Raw genomic sequence first — 21,587 nt, forward strand, 5'->3', positions numbered from 1 at the left:
TGATGTGTAATAGCCCGCAGGATCAGCTTTAAGGGGTCTTCATCTCAGCCCATCCCAGATGTTTCACAAAACCTAACAAGCCCCAGTTTGTTGTGTTATTAAATACCTCTGTGAAAATGTAACATGGCAGCATGAACTCTCCCAGGGCCACAGGTTAACTCAAATATTTGATGTTTCATGCAGGGGAGGCATGGTGTTGAGTAAGCCTCAGATTAAACTAGCCACACACATGTTTTTTAATAAAGAAGAAAAATGTCTGGCGATGATGCTGTGGCAGGAACGCTTTCAGAAGCATCCGCCTCAGTGGATGAGCAGTCCAAAGACTGAGTCACCAGAAGGCCAAGGGTGATGCAACAGCTCAGCATCCAGCAATGCAAAACAAAAGACCACAACCAGCAACATCTGCTTAATTAAGCAGGGCAAGGAACTGAGGTGAGGAAAATGGGCGACATTAAGACATAAATTCAAGTAGCCCCTTTATCAAACACAACTTGGGGCAGGGCTACCGTGGAAGGGGAAGCTGTAAGTCACTCCTGAGAGTCAAACAAGACACGAAGGTCTGTTTCCTTAGGGCTGAGCATGCAGTTTTTGCACTGCTGCAAACTCCGGTGGAGGCGAGCAGCTCTCGGGGAGGTGATGGCGCTGGGCTCAGCCCTGCTACTGCCCGACTCCCTCTTTCAGCACCTCCCAGCCGGAGGAGGCGGCCTGCCTGCTCTCTGCTGCCTGTAGCATCTGCACCCAAGGCAGCTTTTTGCCCAAACTGAGGCCTCTGCAGCTCGCGCTGCCAGGGCTGCTTCGCACACCGATCTGGACCTGCGTATGCTAAAGCATCCCTGTCACCCCGCAGGGCTCTGCCCGCATGAGGACAGACAGGAAAACTCACCTGGAAGGAAATGGATTTGTTTAACATTGCTGGATTGCTCGGCGTGCGCGTGTGGGGAAGCTCTTAATTTGGATTGGAAGGGGAACTAAGCCACATGAAGTTATGGCCACGAACTCTGAATGTGCTTGGGTGGACGAATTCAAAACTGGTGCATCAGAGTCACCCTAATGCAACTGCGCCGCAACAGGGACCGGTGGAGCAGGGAGGCTGCCCTCAGGAGTTGCTGTCAGTTTGGGGACAGACGGGAACGAGGTCCCAGGGTTAGTCCAAACCTCAAGGAGGAGCGAGGAAGGGTAAAATCCCCTGTGCCAGAAGCTGGGACCAGCATCGCCGCGACTGGCAGGACAGCTGGGAACAGGCAGCTTCAAACCGCACCAGCAAGCAGGAGCGGACGCCAACTGCTTGGGGAATTAAATTCCCTATCGCATACAGCCTCGCTCCATCCTTAAAAGGTTGTCAAAATATTTGGCTTATCAGCCAGCCTCAAAGCCTATCTTTCAATTAACAGCTGAGGCACTGATGGGGCAGCTGCCTAGGTCAGATCGCAGCAGCTGATTAGATTAGAAGCATTATTAAAAGCCAGTCACTAGTCAAGTCTCCTGGGCTGGTCCCCGGTGGCGTGAATTTGTAAAGGAAGTTATTAGAATTACCTTGAAAATGCCTCGTCGAGACCATCATCCATTTCCTTTGTTAAAGAGATAAAAAGAGAGAGAAGTAGTTGCTAAAAGAATGCACAGAAGTGTATTTACAGATCCGGCTCCGCTCTTGAGCATGGCAGACAAATATATATATCTCTCTATGGACTTCTGAGTGCCTAAAGCCACGCTCCTCTCCGCAACCTGCCTCCTTGGGCAGGTTTTATCTCAGTCTCTGCACCAGCCCCAGGGTAAGAGGCGTCACTCTGGGTGGTCCAGGCTTCCTGAGAGCAGACCCCAGGGCTCAGGTCAGGGATGCCATGCTCCCCTCGCAGGCCAGGGACGGGGCAGGGGCTCAGCCCTTTCCCACCATGTCCAAACTATGCCCTGCTGCCAGCATGGGCTGGATCCGGCCCATCAGCTGGACTACATCCCCCTTGGGGTTAATCACAGCCCTCAGGCTCTTCCAGCTCCTGCCACCAGGCCGGCACACGCTGCGGGTTCCTGCTAAGAGGGGGGACCAGACAGAGCTCGACAAGATGCTCCAGGCATCCCCCCAGGGCTTTTCTGCATCAGGAACAAGGAACGCTGCTCTGGAGCAGCACAGGGGGAACCTGCCCCACCTGGAAGCAGCTGTGGGATCCTTTATCTCTGATCTGCTCCTAAGGTTTCCCAGGGAAAGCATCTGAGCTGCCTAGGGGAGAAAGGTTTCCCATGCAGCAAGATGGGCTCTGCGCGAGGGCTTTGCTATGGACAGACTTGACTCTTCCCAAAATCTTGCAATACGCTTACAGACTTAATGTAATATGTAAAGTATGAAAACTCTGGAAGAAGGGAGGGATTGGAGACTGTTGATAAGCCTCCAGGATTTGATATGACTTAGAGTTGATCTCCAAGTTTAACCTGAAAAGCCGCAGGCTCAGATCTAGCAGACTCAAGAAACAGGCTCCAGGCAAAGGCCTTTATCATTCAATTCTCCAAAATTTAGCAGATGGCGAGTTTCCAGAGAGAGCACAGGGCGGGGACGAGGTCCCAGGCCAAGTGGGGCTTCAAAGATCAGCCCCAGCCTGGTTGGTGATGGAACACTTGGGCATGGAGGAGGCTCCCCGACGGCTGCACACCCAGACATGTGGTCGTTACTTTTCTATTAGTGGTCCATGAAACAATCAAGCCAGATGACTGAGGACATTTTAGAGAAGCCATCCATGCTCACACAAGCCAGATACAGCCACAAACAAGAAGGAGGGAAAAATAAGAGTAATAACGAACATAAATATAACCTGGCTTTAGTGAACAGTAAACAAAAGCCATCAACATAATGATTTTTCCCCTGAACGGAGCAGTTAGGTGGTCTCTCAATTAAGTGACAAACCACTGAGAACTGCTGCTCAAGAATAAGTAATATTCAATTATCTGACAGCAGCATTTCTCAGAGTGCCTCGCAATCTCGTTCATTTATTTACAGAGCCTAAAAAGAGCAGCAGAGACTGGAACACTAATCGATCATTTTGAGAAGGACATCAAAACCCCGCTCGCTCGGGCACCTCTGAAGCCCTGCATGAATGGCTTAGCTGTCCCAGAGCTCCCGGGGGCGCTTACCCAAGAAAAAGCCCTGTGATGCGACCTGGAGCACATGAAATGGAGGTGGCATTGCTCCCCACCCAAAGCTCAGCAGACGCTGCGGTGTCCCGGGTGCACACTTACCCACACCACGTTGTTATTTACAGAGGAGCTGGGCCCAAACACGCTGTTATCCAAGTGTGGGGAGTTCGCGCTGCCGGTCAGGGGCGATTTGGCAGGATCTTCTAAATCCAGCAAGTTCCCCGTGGCTGCTGCTGTGAACAGAGCGGAGAGGGAATGAGGCAGGGGAGGGGAAAAGAGAGATGACACAAAACCAAGCTTTTTGCAGTAATCACTTCCCCTTAAAAGGGAGATCAAAGAGTTGCATCCAGTTCTTTCAGAATGGCCCCACTTTTAGCACGGAGGAGCTGCGTTCACGCCAGTGGGGGCTGTGGTTTCAGCATGAATAATTCATGATCCTCAGATCGAGCACCCGAGACCCCCTCAACAGGGACACAGGGGAGGATTGGCCGGCTCATCCCTCCAGTAGCCATCAGGGAAGGCTCCTGGGTACCTGCTTACGTTCAGGGTGAGTCAGGATCAGCCTCGAGCAAAGCTGAGACATCCCCACCCCAGGGTGACATCCTCAGCTCAGCCCACGGCATCGGGTCAGCACCTCGCAAAGATGCACCATTATTTTATAGGACTGAGGGAAAGTCCTGCATGAGGTGAAGAACAGTTAACAGCGGGGGGCTGGTGGTGCACCGCAGGCTGGGTTGCTTCAGGGAAATCTCAAGTCCTCCCCATCACCCTGCAGAAAGGGCAGATGCAGAAGTGCCCCAGCTGCGGAGCATCCCTCAGGCAGATGCTGGAGCCCATTCCTACACCCGTGGCAGCCCCAGGCCTCATTTGTCCCAACGTGCCACTGCTTGTGACAGATTCCTCCAGTCCTAGGCCTTCACATGAAGAAACGAGAGGCGCCAGCCTGGCAGGAAGCCCAGTTTAATGCTATTTTCCTCCATGCCAAATCCTCTTATCGCCACGGCCAGCATGGAAGAGAGATTAGCCTTTTGTCTCACTTCTCCCTGGCTACACGTCTTGCGTTTCAGAGGCAGCACAGGACCCATGGCCAGGCACTGAATTAAGAGAGGATTTACTATTTAATTGCTTTATTTTCACACCTCTCTTTCCTTAGGGGAGCTGGAGGCAGAGTGGCACCTGGACATCCATCTCCTTCAGCTGATGGGACGGCAAGTCTTTCGGGTCTAAGAGAAACCCAAAATCAAACTTGGGATGTGTGCATCCACGCCAAGCGTATAAGGACATTATGGCCAATATGCCTCAGGCAGAAGTAAACAGATCTGGGGTGGCAGGAGCTGTGTACGAGGGGCTGCAGGAGATATTTAAGGAGGAGATGGAAGGACCTGGCAGGTGGCCACTGTGTCCCAGGTACTCTGCTGAGGGCAACATCTCTGTTACGACCAAAGTGGTGCTCCTCACTGGTCTTCAAAGCCCTCCCAGGAGCTTGCTCTGTTCAGGGCAAACCCTGCAGACCTCAGATTGTTCCCCGCCCTGGAGTATGCAGCTAAGCTCTGCTGGTAGTGACTTACATGCATCAGGACAGGCAAGGGTGTCTGAGCTGGGGCTGCTCATCCCTTCTCCTTCCAAGATGGACCTTTCCCGCTTTTCCTTCTCTGCAAAAGAAGGACACTCCATCACTGCTCACGGAGCACCTCCCCACAAGCCTTTTGGGAGGAGGGACAGAGGGGTACAGCTAGGACGAGTCACCGAGCACCGAGTCTCCTCTCCCCACAGCAGCCCAGGCTCTGGGTGTGCTTTATAATCTCATGGAAGGTGAAAGCATAAATCCTGACAGCGGCAGGGCTGAGATACCACAGACAAGCACCAGGTCCCTTCACATCCTCCTTGCGAGACAAGCGCAGCCAAAATACGGCTGGATTTACAAGGCTGTCAAGAGAAACCTGGAAGATGCCTTAAATCACACCAGAAGTTGGACCAGCCTTAACAGCAGCCTGGAAATTTGGAGGATGAGGGGAAAAGGCACTCAAAAGCTGGAAAAAACCCAAAGTCATCCCTTGAACTTTCACAGCAAGAGCGGGAAGAGGGAAAAAAGACTCACCTTCCTTAGCTGCTTGCCAGAACTCAAATGCGATTTTGAAGGCCTGGGCTACGGTGAGGGTGACGGCTTGTGCCTGGAAAGACAGCGGTGAGGCAGGAGGTTAACTGAGAGGTCCTCATGTAGATTTAAAGCATTTGGAGGGTTTGCTTTGCAGATTCATGTTAACCTGGATCCAACCAGTCCTCTGCTCTGCGCCTGGCTGGGGAGGAGTAATCAAATATTGATGGAAGCAGAGACTTGCTCTGTGTAGGACACGCAGCTCGTTGTAGACACGTCTTTAAGTGTAACAGGAAGACGGAGGAGATGGGGACAGAACTGTCACAGCCTTTGCGCTGACAGTTGGGGAGAAATGAGCCGCTCCTGACCACGCGGCTCTTCATGCACCCCAGGCCTAAGCACGATCTAAACAAGCACAAAGTGCTGCACGGGCCCAGGCTCATCCTCACAGCTTCCCGAGGGATGTGGCACCCCACTCCAGGGCTGGGCTGCGTGGTACCCACCACACACCTACCACAGAGCATCACCCGCCAGAAGAACCAGCATCTCAAAGGGAATCAGTGCCTAGGCCGAGCCCTGGACCACGCTGCTGTCGGCCACGCCAGAGCCGGGGCAGGATGTGCAGAGCTGCGGTCCATCTCTCCCCAGCACTGTGCACAATCACATGCGCGAGGATGCTCCGAGAGCAACAGATGATGGTGTAAAACACCACGAATTTGCAGCTCTCTCCAACAGGGAGCAAGCTTGGAGGCAGGACGAGGGAGACTCATCTTTCCTTGACTCCAAGCCAAGCTGGGGTCTTGCTGGCTTAGACGAAAGGCGTGGGTTTGTTTTGCAACAGCCAGGGCTGCAGCAGGAGCTGCACCTTCCCCTTCAGTCCCTCCATTCCTTCCCAAGCTGAGAGCCCGAGTAGCATTAAAAAAAAAACCCATCACCTTAACCAGCCCGCGTTGCTGGAGATGTACAAACAGTGACACAAATGCCAGTTTCATTAGGAAAAGGCAGAGCTCACGAGCAGTTTAAGTGCAAGGAGATAACGAGTAACACTCCGCAAGGCTGGCGCACCGCAGGGGCCTTGAGGCATGAGTTTGTTTTACAAAGTTGCAAACTAAACAAAACCCAGATCCGGATCCGTAACCCACAGCCCCGGGTAGCCGGGAGGATGGGGACATGGGGGGAGCGCAGAGGGAGCACAGGTGTCCCCCAGAAACTGGGCACTCCTGCGCAGAGGGGCGAGGAGACCCAGCAAACCCATTGGTGCCAATTAAGCCTCGCAAAGCAGGAGAGCTCATTTGAATGTGGGAGCTATTTACATCTTTTATGGAAGTGCAAACGCTTTATGGCAAAAACTTAAATATGGTAATTAAGTATGAAACTCCTCACAGCTGTTTACAATTTAAACTGTCACATCTGAATCAAGTTTAATAGACCCAGCTACCGTTGAGAATTACCCATGAACTAAAAATACAGACTAATTATATGCCCGTGACTGGTGGCTGTGCATACACTGAGGGACCCTGCCCTGGGGCAGGGAGGGTTCCTGGTCTGGGAACAGGGCATCATCTTACCAGCACGACGTTTGTACGTTTTAAAGACAGGAGGAAAAAAAATATTTCCAGTTATTGCCACAAAAAAGCCTTGGAGAACTTTATTTGGAGGGAGACACACTGAGCTGATGTACCACTGAGATAATTCTTTTAGCATTGGAGAGATTTAAATTTTAATTTGCAGAGCGAGGCTTATCATCGCCATGCAAGGATGGGAGCACAAGCCACGGAAAGGAGAGACAACTTGTAGCTTCCATTATTCTCTCCCCAGAAAAAAAAAACAAACCACCGAGCCAGGAGAAGCACAGAATATTAACAGAGCTGCGGTGGCCGCGCTCCGGGCACAGGGATGCTCGTATGGACCCAGGAATTGCACTGAGTGGGAACGGCTCTCTGGAGGTTTTTTCCCTGTGGATCTGGGATATCACGCTTTCTGCTCAGGCCCCACAACAGGCACCAGGGAAAGAGTTTCTGGGAGCAGAGGGATCTGACCTGCCCTTCCTCTCCCCTAAAACCCTTTCCAGCTGCAGCGAGGGGGCCTGGCTCCACCGGCAAGACCCCCACGGTTCTCCTTGCCCCACTTGCAGCCGATGCCCAGTGACCCACTTCTCTCCTCGCCAGCTCATCAGTGCTGAGTCCCTGCCCATCCCAATGCACAGAATCAGCAGGAAAAAAAAATCCCATGAGCGGGTTCAAGGCAAGAGCCAGAGACTGCTCTCCAAACGCAGGTCTCTGCTCCAAGACTCATCCTCGGCACGCAGCAGGGGCTTCCGCATTGCTCCTGTGGGGAGGACACGGTCCTGTCTGCAAAAAGGTCGCTAAAAATTGGATGGGGAGCTTCAATGGCAAGAAACAGAAGGAAGCCAGGGTGGCGAGCCCAGAACCGCTGGCTAAATGCCTCCCATCATCAAGGCCACCCCTGGGCACCTCACTACCTCCCCACCTGCCAAAGCCTCTCCGCACACCAGGCTCAGACCAGGTGCTGTGCCCGGGGAAGCGGATGCTGAGCAGGGAAGAGTCCCAGCAGCCGGGACGGCAGCAGGGTTTCAGTTCCCAGTGCAAGGCCAGGTCCTCTCACACCTGCGCCAGACCTTGGTGCAGAAAGGCTTTTACCTGCCAAGATGACGGGCTGAGTCCAGCCCGGAGTTATGCCTGCTCGAGAGCAACGGCCAGGCGCTGGGCAGCACTGCCAGGATTAACTGCCTGCGGGCTGGCGGCGATGGCAGCGGGAGGGCGGGTGCTCACCCACAGCCGTTCACTGGTGCAGGGTTTCCCCTCGCTCTAACTACAGGCAGAGCTGTCATCTCACCAGCACAGCCCCTCGCTGCTTCCTCCTCCTACAGCCACATCCCCATTTCTTCCTCTGGACTGACCATTTTCCGTTTGGTACAGAGGAAGGCATGGCACTCCAGGTTCTCATTGAGCTGGTTCTGGGCAATGTAGGCAAACACTTTATCGTGGATCTTGTCTGCCGTGCAGTAGGATATCCTGAAAGACAGAAGGAAACGTCTTGTCCGGGGCACTGTGTGCAAGGGAGATCAAGCAACCACTCCCTCTGACCTGCCAGCAAGTGCCTACCCCAGGGCTTCCAGCTCTGGGGCCAAGCAGGGAAGGCAGAGGGAGCGTGGGAGCATGACCAGGCTTTGGTGGAGCTCCTTCCGAAGCAGAGGAGTCGATGCCACTGGCCTGAGTGCAAGAGAAGCCCAGAGCAACTCCTGCAGCCACGACGTGAACCACGTGCGTCACACACAGAGGCAGGAAAGAAGAGAAAAATGTTTCATCTTGTGTGAAAGGAGAGGTTACAGAAGGTAAAGAGCCTGCAGTGTGCCAGCCTGGGACTACACCTGACAAATGCTCTGCCTTCAGAAGAGAGACTCCAGAACATTTTCCTTGGAGAATAAGCTCACAAGGAGAGAGAAGGACTTGTTCTCAGCCTACAATTTAATCTCGAGGCTCAAACCAGGGAAGGAAATTGATGAAGGGGCACCAAAGAAAAGCTGTCGGGAAGGCTAGAATTTGAGCTTCAAGATCCACAGTAGCAGATGGACGGGATGCTCCGAGACCCCTGAGCCCACAGGACACAGGGAAGGAGGCTCAGCATCCCCAGTGGAGCATCCCCAGGATGGCTGTGCCTCTCCCTGCCCCTGAGCAGGGCAGGGCTGACTCCAAAATGCCAAACAAAGCTCTGGAAGAGCAACAGGATGACCTGTTTGGGAAGACCAGACTGTGACCGAGGACTCAGCTCCCTTCTGCAGGGCAGCAAGTCCCTCAGCATCGGCCATCACCATCTCCCTTGGGTCCCTGCATGCCAGGAGCTGCAGGACCGAGTGTCTCGTCTGAAGCCGGCGAGCACTGACCGGAGCAGCCCCGGAGGTTTAGCGCAAGGCGGCAGGCGCTAGCCTCTCCCCTGGGCACGCGATAGATCAAACAGGAAAGAGAAAACCCAAGGAAAAAGTGCGACACTTCAGACAAAGTTTTCCCATGGCCCCATGATGCCCTTTCAGCTTCTGCTCTCGCTGCCCCCGAGAGTTTGGAGGGAGGGGACTGGAAGGTCCCAGTTCCCAGCAGATGCTGGGACTTAAAAAGACCCACATTCAAAATTTATTTACACTGTATTAATTTCTCCTTACGTGTGAGGAAGCCTCTGCACAACAGCCTGTATTTTGCTTTCCAGAACTGAGCCGTGCTCTGGATTAAAGAGGCTCTTGGAACTTCACTTCTTTCTCCCATTTGTTCCCAAAACAGCGTGGCCAGTCTTAATAATTGTGACAAAGCCACTGAAGGTCATTTGCGCAGGCGCATGGCCCCTCCAGCAACCCCCAGCACTCAATGTGATATCTGATGGCCATTAATTTCCAGGGAAAGGATAACTCTCACCTGCCTCTGAAGTGAGCCAGTTTTCAACCGAAGGCCCTGGCAGAGGCACGTCCAGTGACAGGGGCTGCATTTTAGCCGCAGCCACCTCGTCCTGCCCAAACACCTGTTCTGGGGCGAGAGCTCAGAGCTGGCATCTCTCCGGTGAGTAAAAAAGCCAAAGAGAAGACAGTAGAGGTGTTAGAGGAAAGCCCTGGGACCGCCACTGGTGGAGCACGCTCACAGAGCGGGGAGATGACCCCCCCATGCACACAGACACCAGCTTTCGCCATGATCCCCACAGCGGAGCAGCATCAGTCCCTGCGTCAACAGCCTATTTTAGGATGTGCTGACTTCTGCCAGCTGAATCGAGGGGATGCTCGTACACAAGCACTGACCAGGAGGAATGGCTTTATCGCCAGCTGTTAAAGCATCTGGGCAGAATTTAAGGCAGCATCTAAAATCCCCAGCCCCACAGCTCTGCCTGCTTTTACATCAGCGTGGCGATCCCGATTTTGGCATAACTACACTCACAGGCGCTTCGCCCTGCTCTGCTCTTTAGCAGCAGGTTTATCTCCTGGGGAGGGCTGGGGCTTAGCACTGGTGGCTGTGCGTGACTGCTTAGTTTGAACTGGAGAAAAGCAAGTGGGTTAGTAATTCTGGTTAGAGAGTGTGCCTCAACGCAGTGCTCCCCATCCCACGTTTAGCAAAGGGGGACAGAGCAGCAGATGAGCAACAGAAGCAGAGTCTGAGGGATGCAGAGGGAGAAAGGATGGAGAAGATGGAAAGGGCCTGTGCCTGCCTTCAGCCTCTTTGGAAGAAATACTTACCAAAGCCTGAGGAGCGGATACTGGATAATCCATCCTCGCCCTCCCCAAACTGGTACTGGGTCTCAACAGCTGTCCCAGCCCAGCTCTTCTCAGAGCTATGTAAATGTATCAGAGGTGCTGCCGGCGAGGGCAGCCCCAGCTCTGGTGTCCCTCACCCCCTTGAAGATGCTCTGACCGTCCTCTGCATTCCACTCTTGCCATCCCTCTGGATGCTTTGGCAGCAAAGCCACGCACGGCTGTGAAGTGCTTGGCTGTGGATCTGTAGTCTGCACACAGGACACCTCCAGGCTCACATCTTTCCTTACCCCTGGCAGGACACTTGTTGCACCAGACATAAATTCACCCTAAATTTAGCAACCACCCTTTCCGTTGCTTTCCATCGAGACGTGACAGCCAGCAAAATGTCAGCTCAGTCCAGGTGGAGATCGGAATAGGCGAGCAGCCTCAGAGCACACACCCACTGAAGCGCATCCCGTAACCCACCTGTATATGGAGATGTTCTCAATCAGCTCATTCGTTCCGCTATCGTTTAACACGATCCCTCTGGGTGAGACTTTCAGAGTCACTTTCTGCAGTTTCTTTCCACTTGCTTTTGCCTTTGGAAGGAAAAGAGGGAGAGAAAAGTTACAGGCTTTTAATACCGACACATCCAAAGGCCCATGAGCAGAGCAGACTCCAGATACACGCGGCCTAACAGGCACAGTAACAGCACTTGTTCGTACTACAGACTGAATTTACTACCAGGTGTGATAAGGCACTCATTAAAACTTTTCCTTCCCCGAAGCAGTGATTTTTGCTGGTATTAAAGACACAAGGACCCTTCACTCCACACGAAGGTACTTCCAGCCCAGCACCTCCGCAGGGATTTCCCCGCAGCCATCAGCACAGAGCAGCGGCTGCTCCAGCTGAGCCATGTGAGCGTGTGGTGAAACCCTGGGGAGTTTTGTCCTTGGGGCCAGCGCCAGAGCAGAGAGGGACACCAGCACGAACAAGAGAGGACGGTCCTGCGGGACATGAGCGCCCCAGCAGCTGGCTTTGAGCTGAGCTTCCAAACCTCGCTCGAGTGGCGAAGCAGCCCCACACCAAGGTCGGGACACTAGTTTAAAAAGTAACTAGACTTTGAAGTGCCACTTTCTCTTATTTACTAGTCTTGTGCTTTCAGCCTTCAAGTTACATTCAGCTCACTTCCCAGCTTCTCTCTAAAAAAAACCCCAAAACCCACAGCTAGCTAGTTACAGACTGCAGACCTGGGTCCTCGGCCCTGCTCTGTGGAGACCTCACTTGGGCCATGTCCAGACCGGCGGTCGGTCCTGCCCCTCTGAGGCTGGCCTCAGCCCTGGGGCTTCTGTTTAAAGGCTCTGTCCTCCGTCACAGCAGACACGAAGGGCTCTGCCAGTGGCTCCCGCTTCATGCAAGTGCTCCCCTCCCATCCAGCTCAGCACGTGCTGGGAAAGGATTACGCAGCGCAGTTCGCCACCCCACTGAGCTTTATGACGGTTAACTGTACAACTGGGTCTTTGCCTCATTCAGTTTTATAAGGGCTTAAAGAAGCGTTCATTTTACTTGGAGCCCGGCGAGCAGGGGCTCCAGGGAGACCTGGTGCTAGAGGATGGCTGAAAATCGGTCCCTCTTGCAGCAGGGGTTACAGCAGGATGGTGGCTGTATTGGCTGGGAATCGGAGCAAGCTGTCCTGCTCTCTTCTCTTAACCCTCCAAACCCTGGGAAGGAAAAGCCAGAACTGCATGCCAGCTCTTGGTCATCCACTGGCGGCACTCTCCTCTGCCTCGAACGTGGAGAGATGCCTCTGGGCAAGGCTGATTTCACCAGGTCAGAGGCTTCTTCCACGCCCGGGGTCACCCAAGCTTATCAAGGGAAGCCAGAGCTCAGACACGTAACACCAGCTTTCTGCAGCCCGCCCCATCTGCGGGCCAGGGCTGGTCCCAAGGGCCTCCCAGTGCCGCTGTCTGCCTTTCCAACTACACCACCAGACGCCTGCTCACCCCTGGACGGGCTGGACCTGCAATCCTGACACCCCCCAGCCTGCAGACGGAAAGCACTGCCTCCAAACCTGCAACTTTTGAAACCCTCCCCCGTGACAGACTCGTTTGAGCAGCAGGAGACAGGGCTCTGCTCCAGCACAGACACTCACGGTGGCGACGATCCTTTTGACGGCAGCTGCGGAGAGCTCCTCTCCCTTGGGCTGCTCCACCAGTGTCATGCCCATGTACTTGAGGCTGAAGAGCATCCCCTCCAGCAGCGTCTCACGAGTATCGGTCCAGTTCTCTGGGAGCTCTAGAGACACAACAAAGAGGCTCTTGGATTCCCAAATGCAGAAGCTCTGACGGAGGGTTTGGGTACAAGCAGGGTGTTGGTTTAGCTACTGCCTGCACCCCCGTGCCCGAGTGGCTGCCACGGCTCTTGTGAGGTGCTGGGGGAAGGAGATGGGGCAGAGACAAGAACAACCCCCCAAAACATTTCCCACGAGCCACAGCAAATGGTAGCAACCCTTGAAGATCCATCAGTTTAATTGTGAGTGCCCAGGCCTGCACCACAACCAAGGGGATCCCGAGCATCCGCCCCAGCCAGGCGCAGGGGAGGGCACGACAATAACCTCTTGCCGTGCTAACCGTCACCTACCCACCGGAGGCTAAGAGGGGATTTGCTGCTACCTAAGCCCACGCACGGCTGCAGGGATTCAGGCGATGTGCTGTAACTTGCCAAATCAGTCACCAGCAGCCCTGAGGAGCCCATCGCAGCGGAGCAGCTTCACCGGGGAGGGGAGAGGTCTCTGCCCTCCCCTGAGATCACCAAGGAGGCCACCAGCCTCTTCCCTTACATTCTGGGGGGTGGGAAGGAGGGTCCTAAATACAGGGGTAAGTGTGGGACCAAACTGGAAGTCAGGTGGGTATTTCTAAGCCTGAAATTGCACCACAGGATCCAATCTCCAGACGTGGAGCTGGTATCCCAGGATCTGCCGCTCTCGTGTTTAAGGAAGGTCTTACTTTCAGCAGGAAGCAACAAACCACAGCCGTCCAGAGGTGCCCCACAGCCCTGGGGAGCGACGGGGCCTCCAGGAGAGGAGTCTCTGCTGCAGACAAAACACGTCCCTGACGGCCTCGCTGTCTCGTACTCAGCCTCCTTCGGCTGCGTCCAAGCAGTGGGGCCAAACTCAGCTCCCTGCAAACCCACGGTGCCAGGGCCACAGGGAGTCGAGGCGCACCCCCCGGGGTCACCCCTGTGACTCAGCCTCCCGGCGAAGGCGAGACGGAAGATAAGCCATAAACCCCGGCACCACTCCCAGCGCCGGGTGTGGGTGCCCAGCAGTGAGCCACCCCGGCCAGCCCAGCACTGGCTAAGGTCGCAGTGACGGAAACCGGGTGGGAGCGGTCCCCGCGCGAGACGAGTTTGCAGGAAGGCAGGGGCTCTGTGCCTGAAACACAGCAGCGGGTCCCAGCCCTGAAGAGGGAAAGGAAAAACCACGGGCAAGTAGGATGCTGCGTTTACGTCGCGTCCCAGCTAGAAACAGAGGGTGCCAGCAACAAGCCTGGATCTCTCAAAAGCTGCTGCTGTGCTCCCACCCTCGGCAGCCAAAGCCGGGCGACCACGCTGGGCGGAGGGCGGTTTGCAGGTGACGGATGGGCAGCTGCCTGCCCCACGCTCCCTGCCTCGCTAGCGCAGCACGGCACACGAGCCCTGGTTCCGTAACCTGTGCAGGGCAGCTCAGGGCCTCACCAAGGACGACAGGGACCCCCTGAGCACCCCACACTGCCTGGGACAACACCGGCTGCAGCGAGGCCCCAGGCACCCGCAGTTTGCCCTGGCCAGGGACGGAAACAGGGGTGGTTCAAGCGCAGCCACTGAAGTGCTTTCAGAAAGGAAGAAGCATCTGAGGCAGCGGAGGCCGATGCTCCTCCACACATCCTCTTCTTCACCCTTCACCACCACCTCACCCACCCTCCCGTTAATGCAAACGATCACACCCATGCCTGGCATACGTCCGTCCCGTGGGGCGACAGCAATGCCCCCCCAGCCAGCGAAGGGCGGGGGTGGTCGGCAAGGTCACTCCGCAGCACACTCACGCCAAGGTCCAAGGGCCGCTGCGTCTCGGGGGCCTCTCTGCTGGATACGTCCCGTGAGGCCACGCTGGGGCAGCCCCCCACGTCTGTGGTGCAGCCCCCCAAGCCCCAGGGTCGCCCTCCAGCCAACTGCCCCTTTGCGTCCCACAGCCGCTGGGCCTTAATCCCAGCGAAACAATGTAATGATGCCGGGTCAATCTCATCAAATTAGTTAAAATCGAGAGGTTTGATCCTACCTGCGAGCGGCAAGGGCGGCAGGCAGGGCGAGGCACCCTCCCGCTGCCCACCCCACACTCGGGGGTCTGTGGCAGGGGTCAGCCCGGCTGGGCCCCACTTCCCCGGCCTGGCAGGGGATGGCACGATGGAGCTGGTGGTGGGATGGGGCCAGAAACCACTCGCTGGGCTCCAGCCCTGGCCTAGGGGATGGGGACAGCCCCCCACCCACCCACCCACCCATCCCACTGCTGCTGGGGGAAAGGGTGCGGGGGGAAGGTGGATGCCATGGGGGGGAGCAAAGCGAGGGGCAGAAAGGAGGGATGAAAAAAAGAGGTGTAAGAGTGGGGGTGACGCAGAAAGGAGGTTCGGGGGGGGCGCAGAAAAAAGGGGGAGAGGGAACGAGGTAAGGCAGAGTGAAAAGGTGGCGCAGGAAGAAGCTCAAGGAGGGAGAAAAGCGGGTGCAAGAGGGGTGGGAAGCGAGATGGAAGCGGGAAGGAAGAAGAGGGGGGTGCAGGACAAGGGGGGTGCCGGGGGGGTGCGGGCGGGGCGCTGCGGGGGGGAAGCGGGGCGGCGGGGCTCACTCTTGTGTCGGCCGCCGGCCCAGGAGGGTTTGTGGACGCTGGGGCTCCGCAGCAGGGCTCGACCCGCCGACTTCAGCGCGTCCATCCCGCCGCCGCCCGCCCCGCTCCCAGCCCCGCCGCAAACTTTTCCTGCGGCGCCAGCGCTGACCGCGTCCGGGGGGCGGGGCCCGCGCGCACACGCGGCGCCGTGACGCCTTGGGCCACGCCCCCGCCCCGCGCCGGCGGGGCCCGGGGGTGCCGTTCCGTGTCTGTCGGGGCGGGGGGGCCTGGGGGGGGGGACAGGGTCCGCAGAAAGCTGCCGGCCCCCACCCGAGGCGCAGGGATCTCCCTACTGGAGACCTGGGCACTCCGCCCCCCCCCCGGGGTCCCCAGGGCCACCCTACAAACACTTGCAGAGGAGGGTGGGGGGCAGCACACAGCAGCGCCACGGGGGTCCCACACAGTTTTTGGGCAGGAGCCCCTTCCCAGGGCTCCACGACAGCACGAGCCCAATGGCGACTCAGGCGACACCAAAAAAAGTGGCGCTTGCCGCAAGAGGGGTTGGGTTGCCCCCACCCCGGGAGGAGAAAACGCGCTGTGATATTTTAAGATCGTGTTTGGGAGGGGTTTGCCCGAGCACGCGCCACCTCCCCGTGTCACCGCGGCCGGCAACGTGCTTTTAATGCAGCCTGAACATAACTGTACGGAAGATTAAGACCCTCAAAGGCTTTCCAAAATTACAGGGATAATAACAAGAAGGTTAAATCCCATATTTAGGATTTGTAGAATAATGCCTTACAAAGCCTATTATTCACAGAAACTTATGTGTAATTGAAAATCCCTTTTTAGTTAAATTTTAACATTCCCCTCTCACATTCATAGCTGGGAGCCAACACGCAGGAGTCACCAAGCCAAACAGCTGGGCAGCAGGATGGCAGCGGCCGGTTCCCCTCCACAGGACACAAACGGGTGCTGGAAGGCTCAGGCAGAATCTCTTTCGAAAAGCCCAGCCTAAGACAGGACGGTGCCACTGGTACGTCTCCATTTAGCGCCTGGCCAGGGACGGTGACTGAAACTCAAAAGAAGAAAAGAAGAAACTTCCCCCAAGGGCTGACCACACCAGCGCGGCTCTCTAAGGGCAGCAGCACACAAATGCCAAAAAACCCTGACAGATCGCTGTGTCAGGAACAAATTTAAGTGTAAACATAGATCCATCCCTGTGCAGAAACTCACTTAAGTATCTGCTCAGACCTAACTGGAGTCCGAGGTTTTAAGCGCAAGCTCAAATGTTTCACTAAATTGTTGGTGAAGCTCAGCTCCCACCCAGCAGCCTGTGTTTTACCAGAGGGCTTCCCGCTTGCCAATATCTGATGAGTTAAGGCAGACACCTTTGCAATTAATTCATTGATAAACTAGCCTAAGAAAGCCACCTGGCAGGTATCGGACACATCTGAGATTTATTTTCCTATTTCTGTATTTTGCATCACCACTGGCTAAATACATCACACCGTGCTCCGGTTCACTTGAGCGGCAGCTTCTGCCCTTGTGCGCTGCTCTGCTGCTTCCTTCGTGTCGTCTCCTCTGTGGCAATTTCACAGGGCAGTTACTGGCCACGATCCCGACAGGGAAAGATCCGCAGTGTTCCTGCTGCTGCGATCCTCCCCTGCTCCTGCACCGACCTTTTCAGCTCACGGCGCACAGGGATGCGTTCCTGTTCCTCTGGTTGTTACTGCAGAGGGTGCAGGACCCAGCTTCGGCGCTGCCTTCCCAGGCTGAGTTTTCCTGCTGAATCCCAGCGCTGGCATCGATGTTTGCCCCTCGCTTTGTGGACTGTGCTGTCTCAGATGGGTGTTGCATTGTGAGAGCTGCAGAATGTATTTCTTCAAGTGTCACCACTCAAGTTGGAGAGTGAAGGACCATGACAGCAGCCCAGGAGAGAGGAGTCCTCGACTCAAGATCTCAAACGTGGCTGTGCCATCCAAGCCAGCCTCCCTGAAAGTCATAATTTGAGTTTAAAATATCCCTGTAATGGTAAAAAGCTGTGAGTGTCATGTCCCCTCAGGGAGGCAGAGCATCAGGCAGCTCAAAATCACAGCTCTGCACCCATCTACCTGCCCCCGTGCTGGGCAGCCCAGGCGTTCCCCCCGCAGGAGGAGCCCGGGGCAGATGGATCCCACAGGCCAGGCAGCTGAAGTCCAACCTATTTATGTCTGAGTGGGGAATGTGGCACAGCAGCAATTTTTTCAACACCTTCTTGCTTTCTAGCTAGCTGCAAGCACCGCATGGGTAACCTCCCCAGCCCGACCGTGCTCAGCCGATCACTGCCCATCCATCTCCCCGCTAATCGCCGTCTCTCCTGACAAGCCACAGGCTCTTTCCACACATACTCCCTCAAGGTTATTTTCAGCTTGGCAGCGTCACCGAAACACACAAGTTTGCATCTCTGGTATTGCAGCAACATGGCTGCTCCTCTTTGCGGTTTCTAACATCCAGAGTCATCTCTTCTGTCCAGGAAATGCAAAGGAATTCTTGCCACAGTGTTTGCATCTACCAACGACAATTAAATAAATGCAGCTTTTCAGTGAAACTTCTGCATTTTTTTTTTGCAATGCTGACATGTTTTCCCAGCTGGTGGGGCCACAGCCAAGCAAGCCGTCCCCAATTTCTTTGGAACAATCTTTACAGCGCACGTGCAGCCCCCGACGTAAGTTCAGTGACGGTCATTATGCTTTACTGCAAGGGTGGGCGTTCGTTTGCTCCCTGCTTCGATTAATCAAGTCAGCAAAGCCGTGCCGTCCCTCCCAGCCAGGGACAGTCCATGCTTTGAGGCTTTACTCGTTTACTTTACTGTCTTCATATTTAGAGCAAAGTGCATTTATAGCAAATTAGCATATCGGGGGCTCGTTAAAAGGTGATCACTAATGGAAATCTGAGCTCCTTCCACTCTGTCAAATCCACCTGAGGTTTGCCTCCTGATAAATTGGCATCTTTGCTGAGGAGGCCTGCGCCTAACCGTCTCTGTGATAAAAGACCAATTGCTGACATTTGCTGCTGTTTTCCCCTCCTTCAACATTTCATTACGGAGAAAATATCACCAGCAGCTACAAATGTGCTCTCATTGATGTTTGCTGGCCACAACGTTGCCGGTTGCCCTGATGAAGCGAGTAGCTGGCAAGAGTGACGTACCCCGTCTCCAGGATGACAGAACTCCCCCGAGTCCTCCCACGGCCACGCAGCGTCTCAGGGCTTCGCAGAAAAGGCTGAGCCGTTCCCCGCTAGCTCCCCCGCTCAGAAATCACCTTAACTCACCCCATCGCCATGAGGCTGAGCTGTGACCAGCCCAGACCTCAGATCATCACTTTAGTCTGTCAGTAAAACTCCTAATTTATCGGCGTGCTTAGGGCTTAAATTACCACAGTCATTAACACTTTGCTAACGAGTCAGTTAACATGCTTTGGGATCTGTGGAGAAAGGGCATTATAAATATGCATAATATCAAACATTGCAGAAATAAGTATGCGACTGTACTGGTATTCAGCCAGGAGCTGCTGTTGATTGCAGCGTATGCACTCCGCTTGGTCACGGGGGATCGGTCACAGCAGTCGCGGTGTCACGCGTGCCATCGGCTCTCCAGCTGCCGATGCGACCACGTCACGCGTGCCTTCGATGCCAGGATGCCCGGGATCAGCGCCGGCTGGAAAGCAGCACCAGGCTGGAAATGAGAAACGAAGCCTGATGTGAAACTCATTTTAACGGCAGCCAAACGGGTGCTGTTAGACACAGGGTGGGGCTGCATTTCTATCCTGAAGTTTTTGCCACCCAAAAGTAAGGTTTTTAAGCATTCTTAAGAAGCCTGGAGCTGCATCCAGGCCAGAACCGAGAGCCCCGTCTTTCAGAGTGAGGGACGTTTGATTTGTCCCTCGCAGATCCCTGGTCTGGCTTGTGCTGCTCCTCGCCCTGCTCTGCGCAAGCCGGCACAGACCCAGCGAGCAAAGCCCCAGCTGCTCCCACCTCCCTCACAGCCCCTCACAGAGCAGAGGGGGCAGGTGGGCTCACCCCCAGTCATGCCAAATTAACACACTAATTACCATCCCCGCTGCTAGCACGATCCTCGCTTGCTCCCCCCAAAACACCATGACCTGAATTTTCTGGTTTTTTGCAGCCTCCTTTGTTCCGCGCTCTGGAGCTATTCTCACATCTCCGTAGCCCAGCTGCCTCGCCAGCATCACCAACAGAATCGGGCTGACGGCTCTGCACGCTGAACTGCGCCTGCTGACGGCAAACAGGCCCAGGGCGACGAGCAGCAGCAACTTAATTGCAATCAAGGCCTGTCAGGGTGCTGGATCAGGGAAATGGAGCTGTGTTTGAGGAGGGTGCAGAGATGGGACTGCCAGAGCCGCTCCAGCACGCGCAGCGCCGGCACAGCATCTTGCTTTCAGGGATGCTCAGTGCCAGACATGACAGAGGATGGTTCAGAAAATCTCCTAATCTCTAGTAATTAGAGGCTGGCTTAAAACTTAAAGCATAAGACTTAATGTCTCTTACCAAATTGTGTATGTTAATTAGCCCAGCTCTGCAGACTCTTGGGTACTAAGAAGTAAGTCTCACTCTTTTTTTTAAACTCTGCACGCTTTTTGGTCTGAACAATGTCCTGTCTTCAAAAACCTGACGAGAAGGAGCTCTCACGCTTTGCCCTGACAGCAAATTGTAAATGAGGCAGGGGCTCATGAGAAAAGCAGCCTCTCTCCCTGCTCTGCTGCTGGTGGAGGCAGTAGGTGTCTTGTACGCCCCATCACCGAGACATACCCCCCTTCTTTGGCAGGAAGAAAGGCTCTCGTGACCGGGGACAAAGCCGAGCTGGGGAGCTGAGCGTGGTGGGAGGGATGAGGGATGGAAAATCCACATAAGTATCACTGTTGTCCAGGGAAACTGCAAGCTGCGCTTGTTCCCAGTGGGTTTGTTCCCCTGCAGACTCGCTTTTCTTCCCCGTGCAAACACGTGTATGCACACCCAGCACATCATTCCCCACTTCCTTCAGGTGACACAGCACAGCCCTGGCTGCTGGGCTGGGCGGCAGGAGCTGAGCGTGCCCTCGGACACTGGGGAGCCATCCTGACCAGTGGGGAGCAGCCATCCCAGGAAACATTTCCAGCTCCATCTCACGGGTGGCTGTGCGCAGTCTCAGGGTGGTCGCTTCCTGCCTATGCAGCCACAGTTCCAGGGTCCCATCTGCTCCCTCACATTGCGCTCTCCCAGGGGACAGCCCCGCGTGAGCTCCCTGGGTTTTCAGCAGGCAGCAGCTGCAGTGTCAGGGGACTGCATGCAGCCCCACTGAGGGCAGCTGGGCGCTGGGCAAGGAGAGCACCGCAGACGCTGGTCCCCAGCTGCAGCCTGCCCAGGCGCAGCAGGCTGGTTTGGGATCACGGTGTTTGGGATAAGCCCCTGTCATGTGTGTGGGCCACCAGCAAGCAGGGCAGAAGGGGCCACCCAGCTTCCAGCACCAGCTGCAGCCCATCTGACCACTGCAGATGTTGATCTGCTGCAAAGATCAGAGCTGGTATTAAGTGCTCAGAGACTTTGGCTCAAAAAACATTGAGCAGAAGCAGCGTCCGTAGCCACCGCAGAAAGATTTGCCTCACTTTTGCTGCCTGGGAGTTAGATGTTTGGTTGGAGCTAATTATCTGCTCTCCCTCTGTAGTTCAGGAGAAAGTGTCATCTCCAGAGGGTGAACCAAACCTTGGAGGAGACGAACGCTCCTCAGAGGGCTCTGTCTTCTCCTGTTAACTTTGCACCCAGGTCAGGCACTAAGCCTACATCACATTTCGCTTGTCAACCAGAGCAAGAAGCTCCCAGCTCTCCATGCAGCTGGGAGCCTCCTCCTGCTTTCTGTTCTCCGCAGTTTGTTTGGCCAAAGTGATTTGCCAAATGTGCCTCTAATTCATGAATAGTTTAGTTCCCCAGGAAATGTCTTATTTCATGGTGAATTTATTATTCACCGAAAAGATTGCTCAGCTTTAATGCAGGTGGAGAGGAAATGTTATTCCTCTCGTGACTTCTCCAGTGGCTTCACCAAGTTCAAAGCTTTTAGGAGGCTAAACCATGAGGTACAAGTTCTCCTGGCATACGCCAAGGATGTAGCTGAGAGTCAACGTTATCTCATGTTGATTTTAATTAACTTTCCTACTGTAAGGACAGTGTGACCAGGTGTTCTTTGAGGAGTTTAGTCACTTATTCGGGTTAATTCTGCTTTTTACCACAAGGAATCCAGTCCTCATCTTGTGTTAAGCTGG

General features: G+C 54.9%; 1 protein-coding gene across 6 annotated transcripts in view; it reads right to left on the reverse strand.

Moving 5' to 3' along the window:
* The window catches only part of LDLRAP1 (low density lipoprotein receptor adaptor protein 1), a 30,225-nt gene extending 14,771 nt beyond the window's left edge, over window positions 1-15,454 (reverse strand). For 4 of the 6 annotated variants that reach the window (XR_015260899.1, XR_015260900.1, XR_015260898.1 and 1 more), the window contains exons 1-8: window positions 15,319-15,454; window positions 12,595-12,737; window positions 10,929-11,041; window positions 8,136-8,250; window positions 5,219-5,291; window positions 4,689-4,772; window positions 3,223-3,353; window positions 1,534-1,568 (exon numbers count right to left, since the gene is read on the reverse strand). Coding sequence is in view for 3 of the 6 variants with exons in the window: in XM_086764818.1 (XP_086620944.1) it covers window positions 1,534-1,568; window positions 3,223-3,353; window positions 4,689-4,772; window positions 5,219-5,291; window positions 8,136-8,250; window positions 10,929-11,041; window positions 12,595-12,737; window positions 15,319-15,403 (779 nt within the window). In the remaining 3 variants the exon portion in view is untranslated. The remainder of the gene's footprint in view (window positions 1-1,533; window positions 1,569-3,222; window positions 3,354-4,688; window positions 4,773-5,218; window positions 5,292-8,135; window positions 8,251-10,928; window positions 11,042-12,594; window positions 12,738-15,318) is intronic. The other 2 variants (XM_086764819.1, XM_086764820.1) reach the window with 2 other exon arrangements.
* Window positions 15,455-21,587: the final 6,133 nt, after the last annotated feature.

This window comes from Chlamydotis macqueenii, chromosome 22 (assembly GCF_036417535.1).
Source record: "Chlamydotis macqueenii isolate bChlMac1 chromosome 22, bChlMac1.mat, whole genome shotgun sequence".
Lineage (NCBI taxonomy): Eukaryota > Metazoa > Chordata > Aves > Otidiformes > Otididae > Chlamydotis > Chlamydotis macqueenii.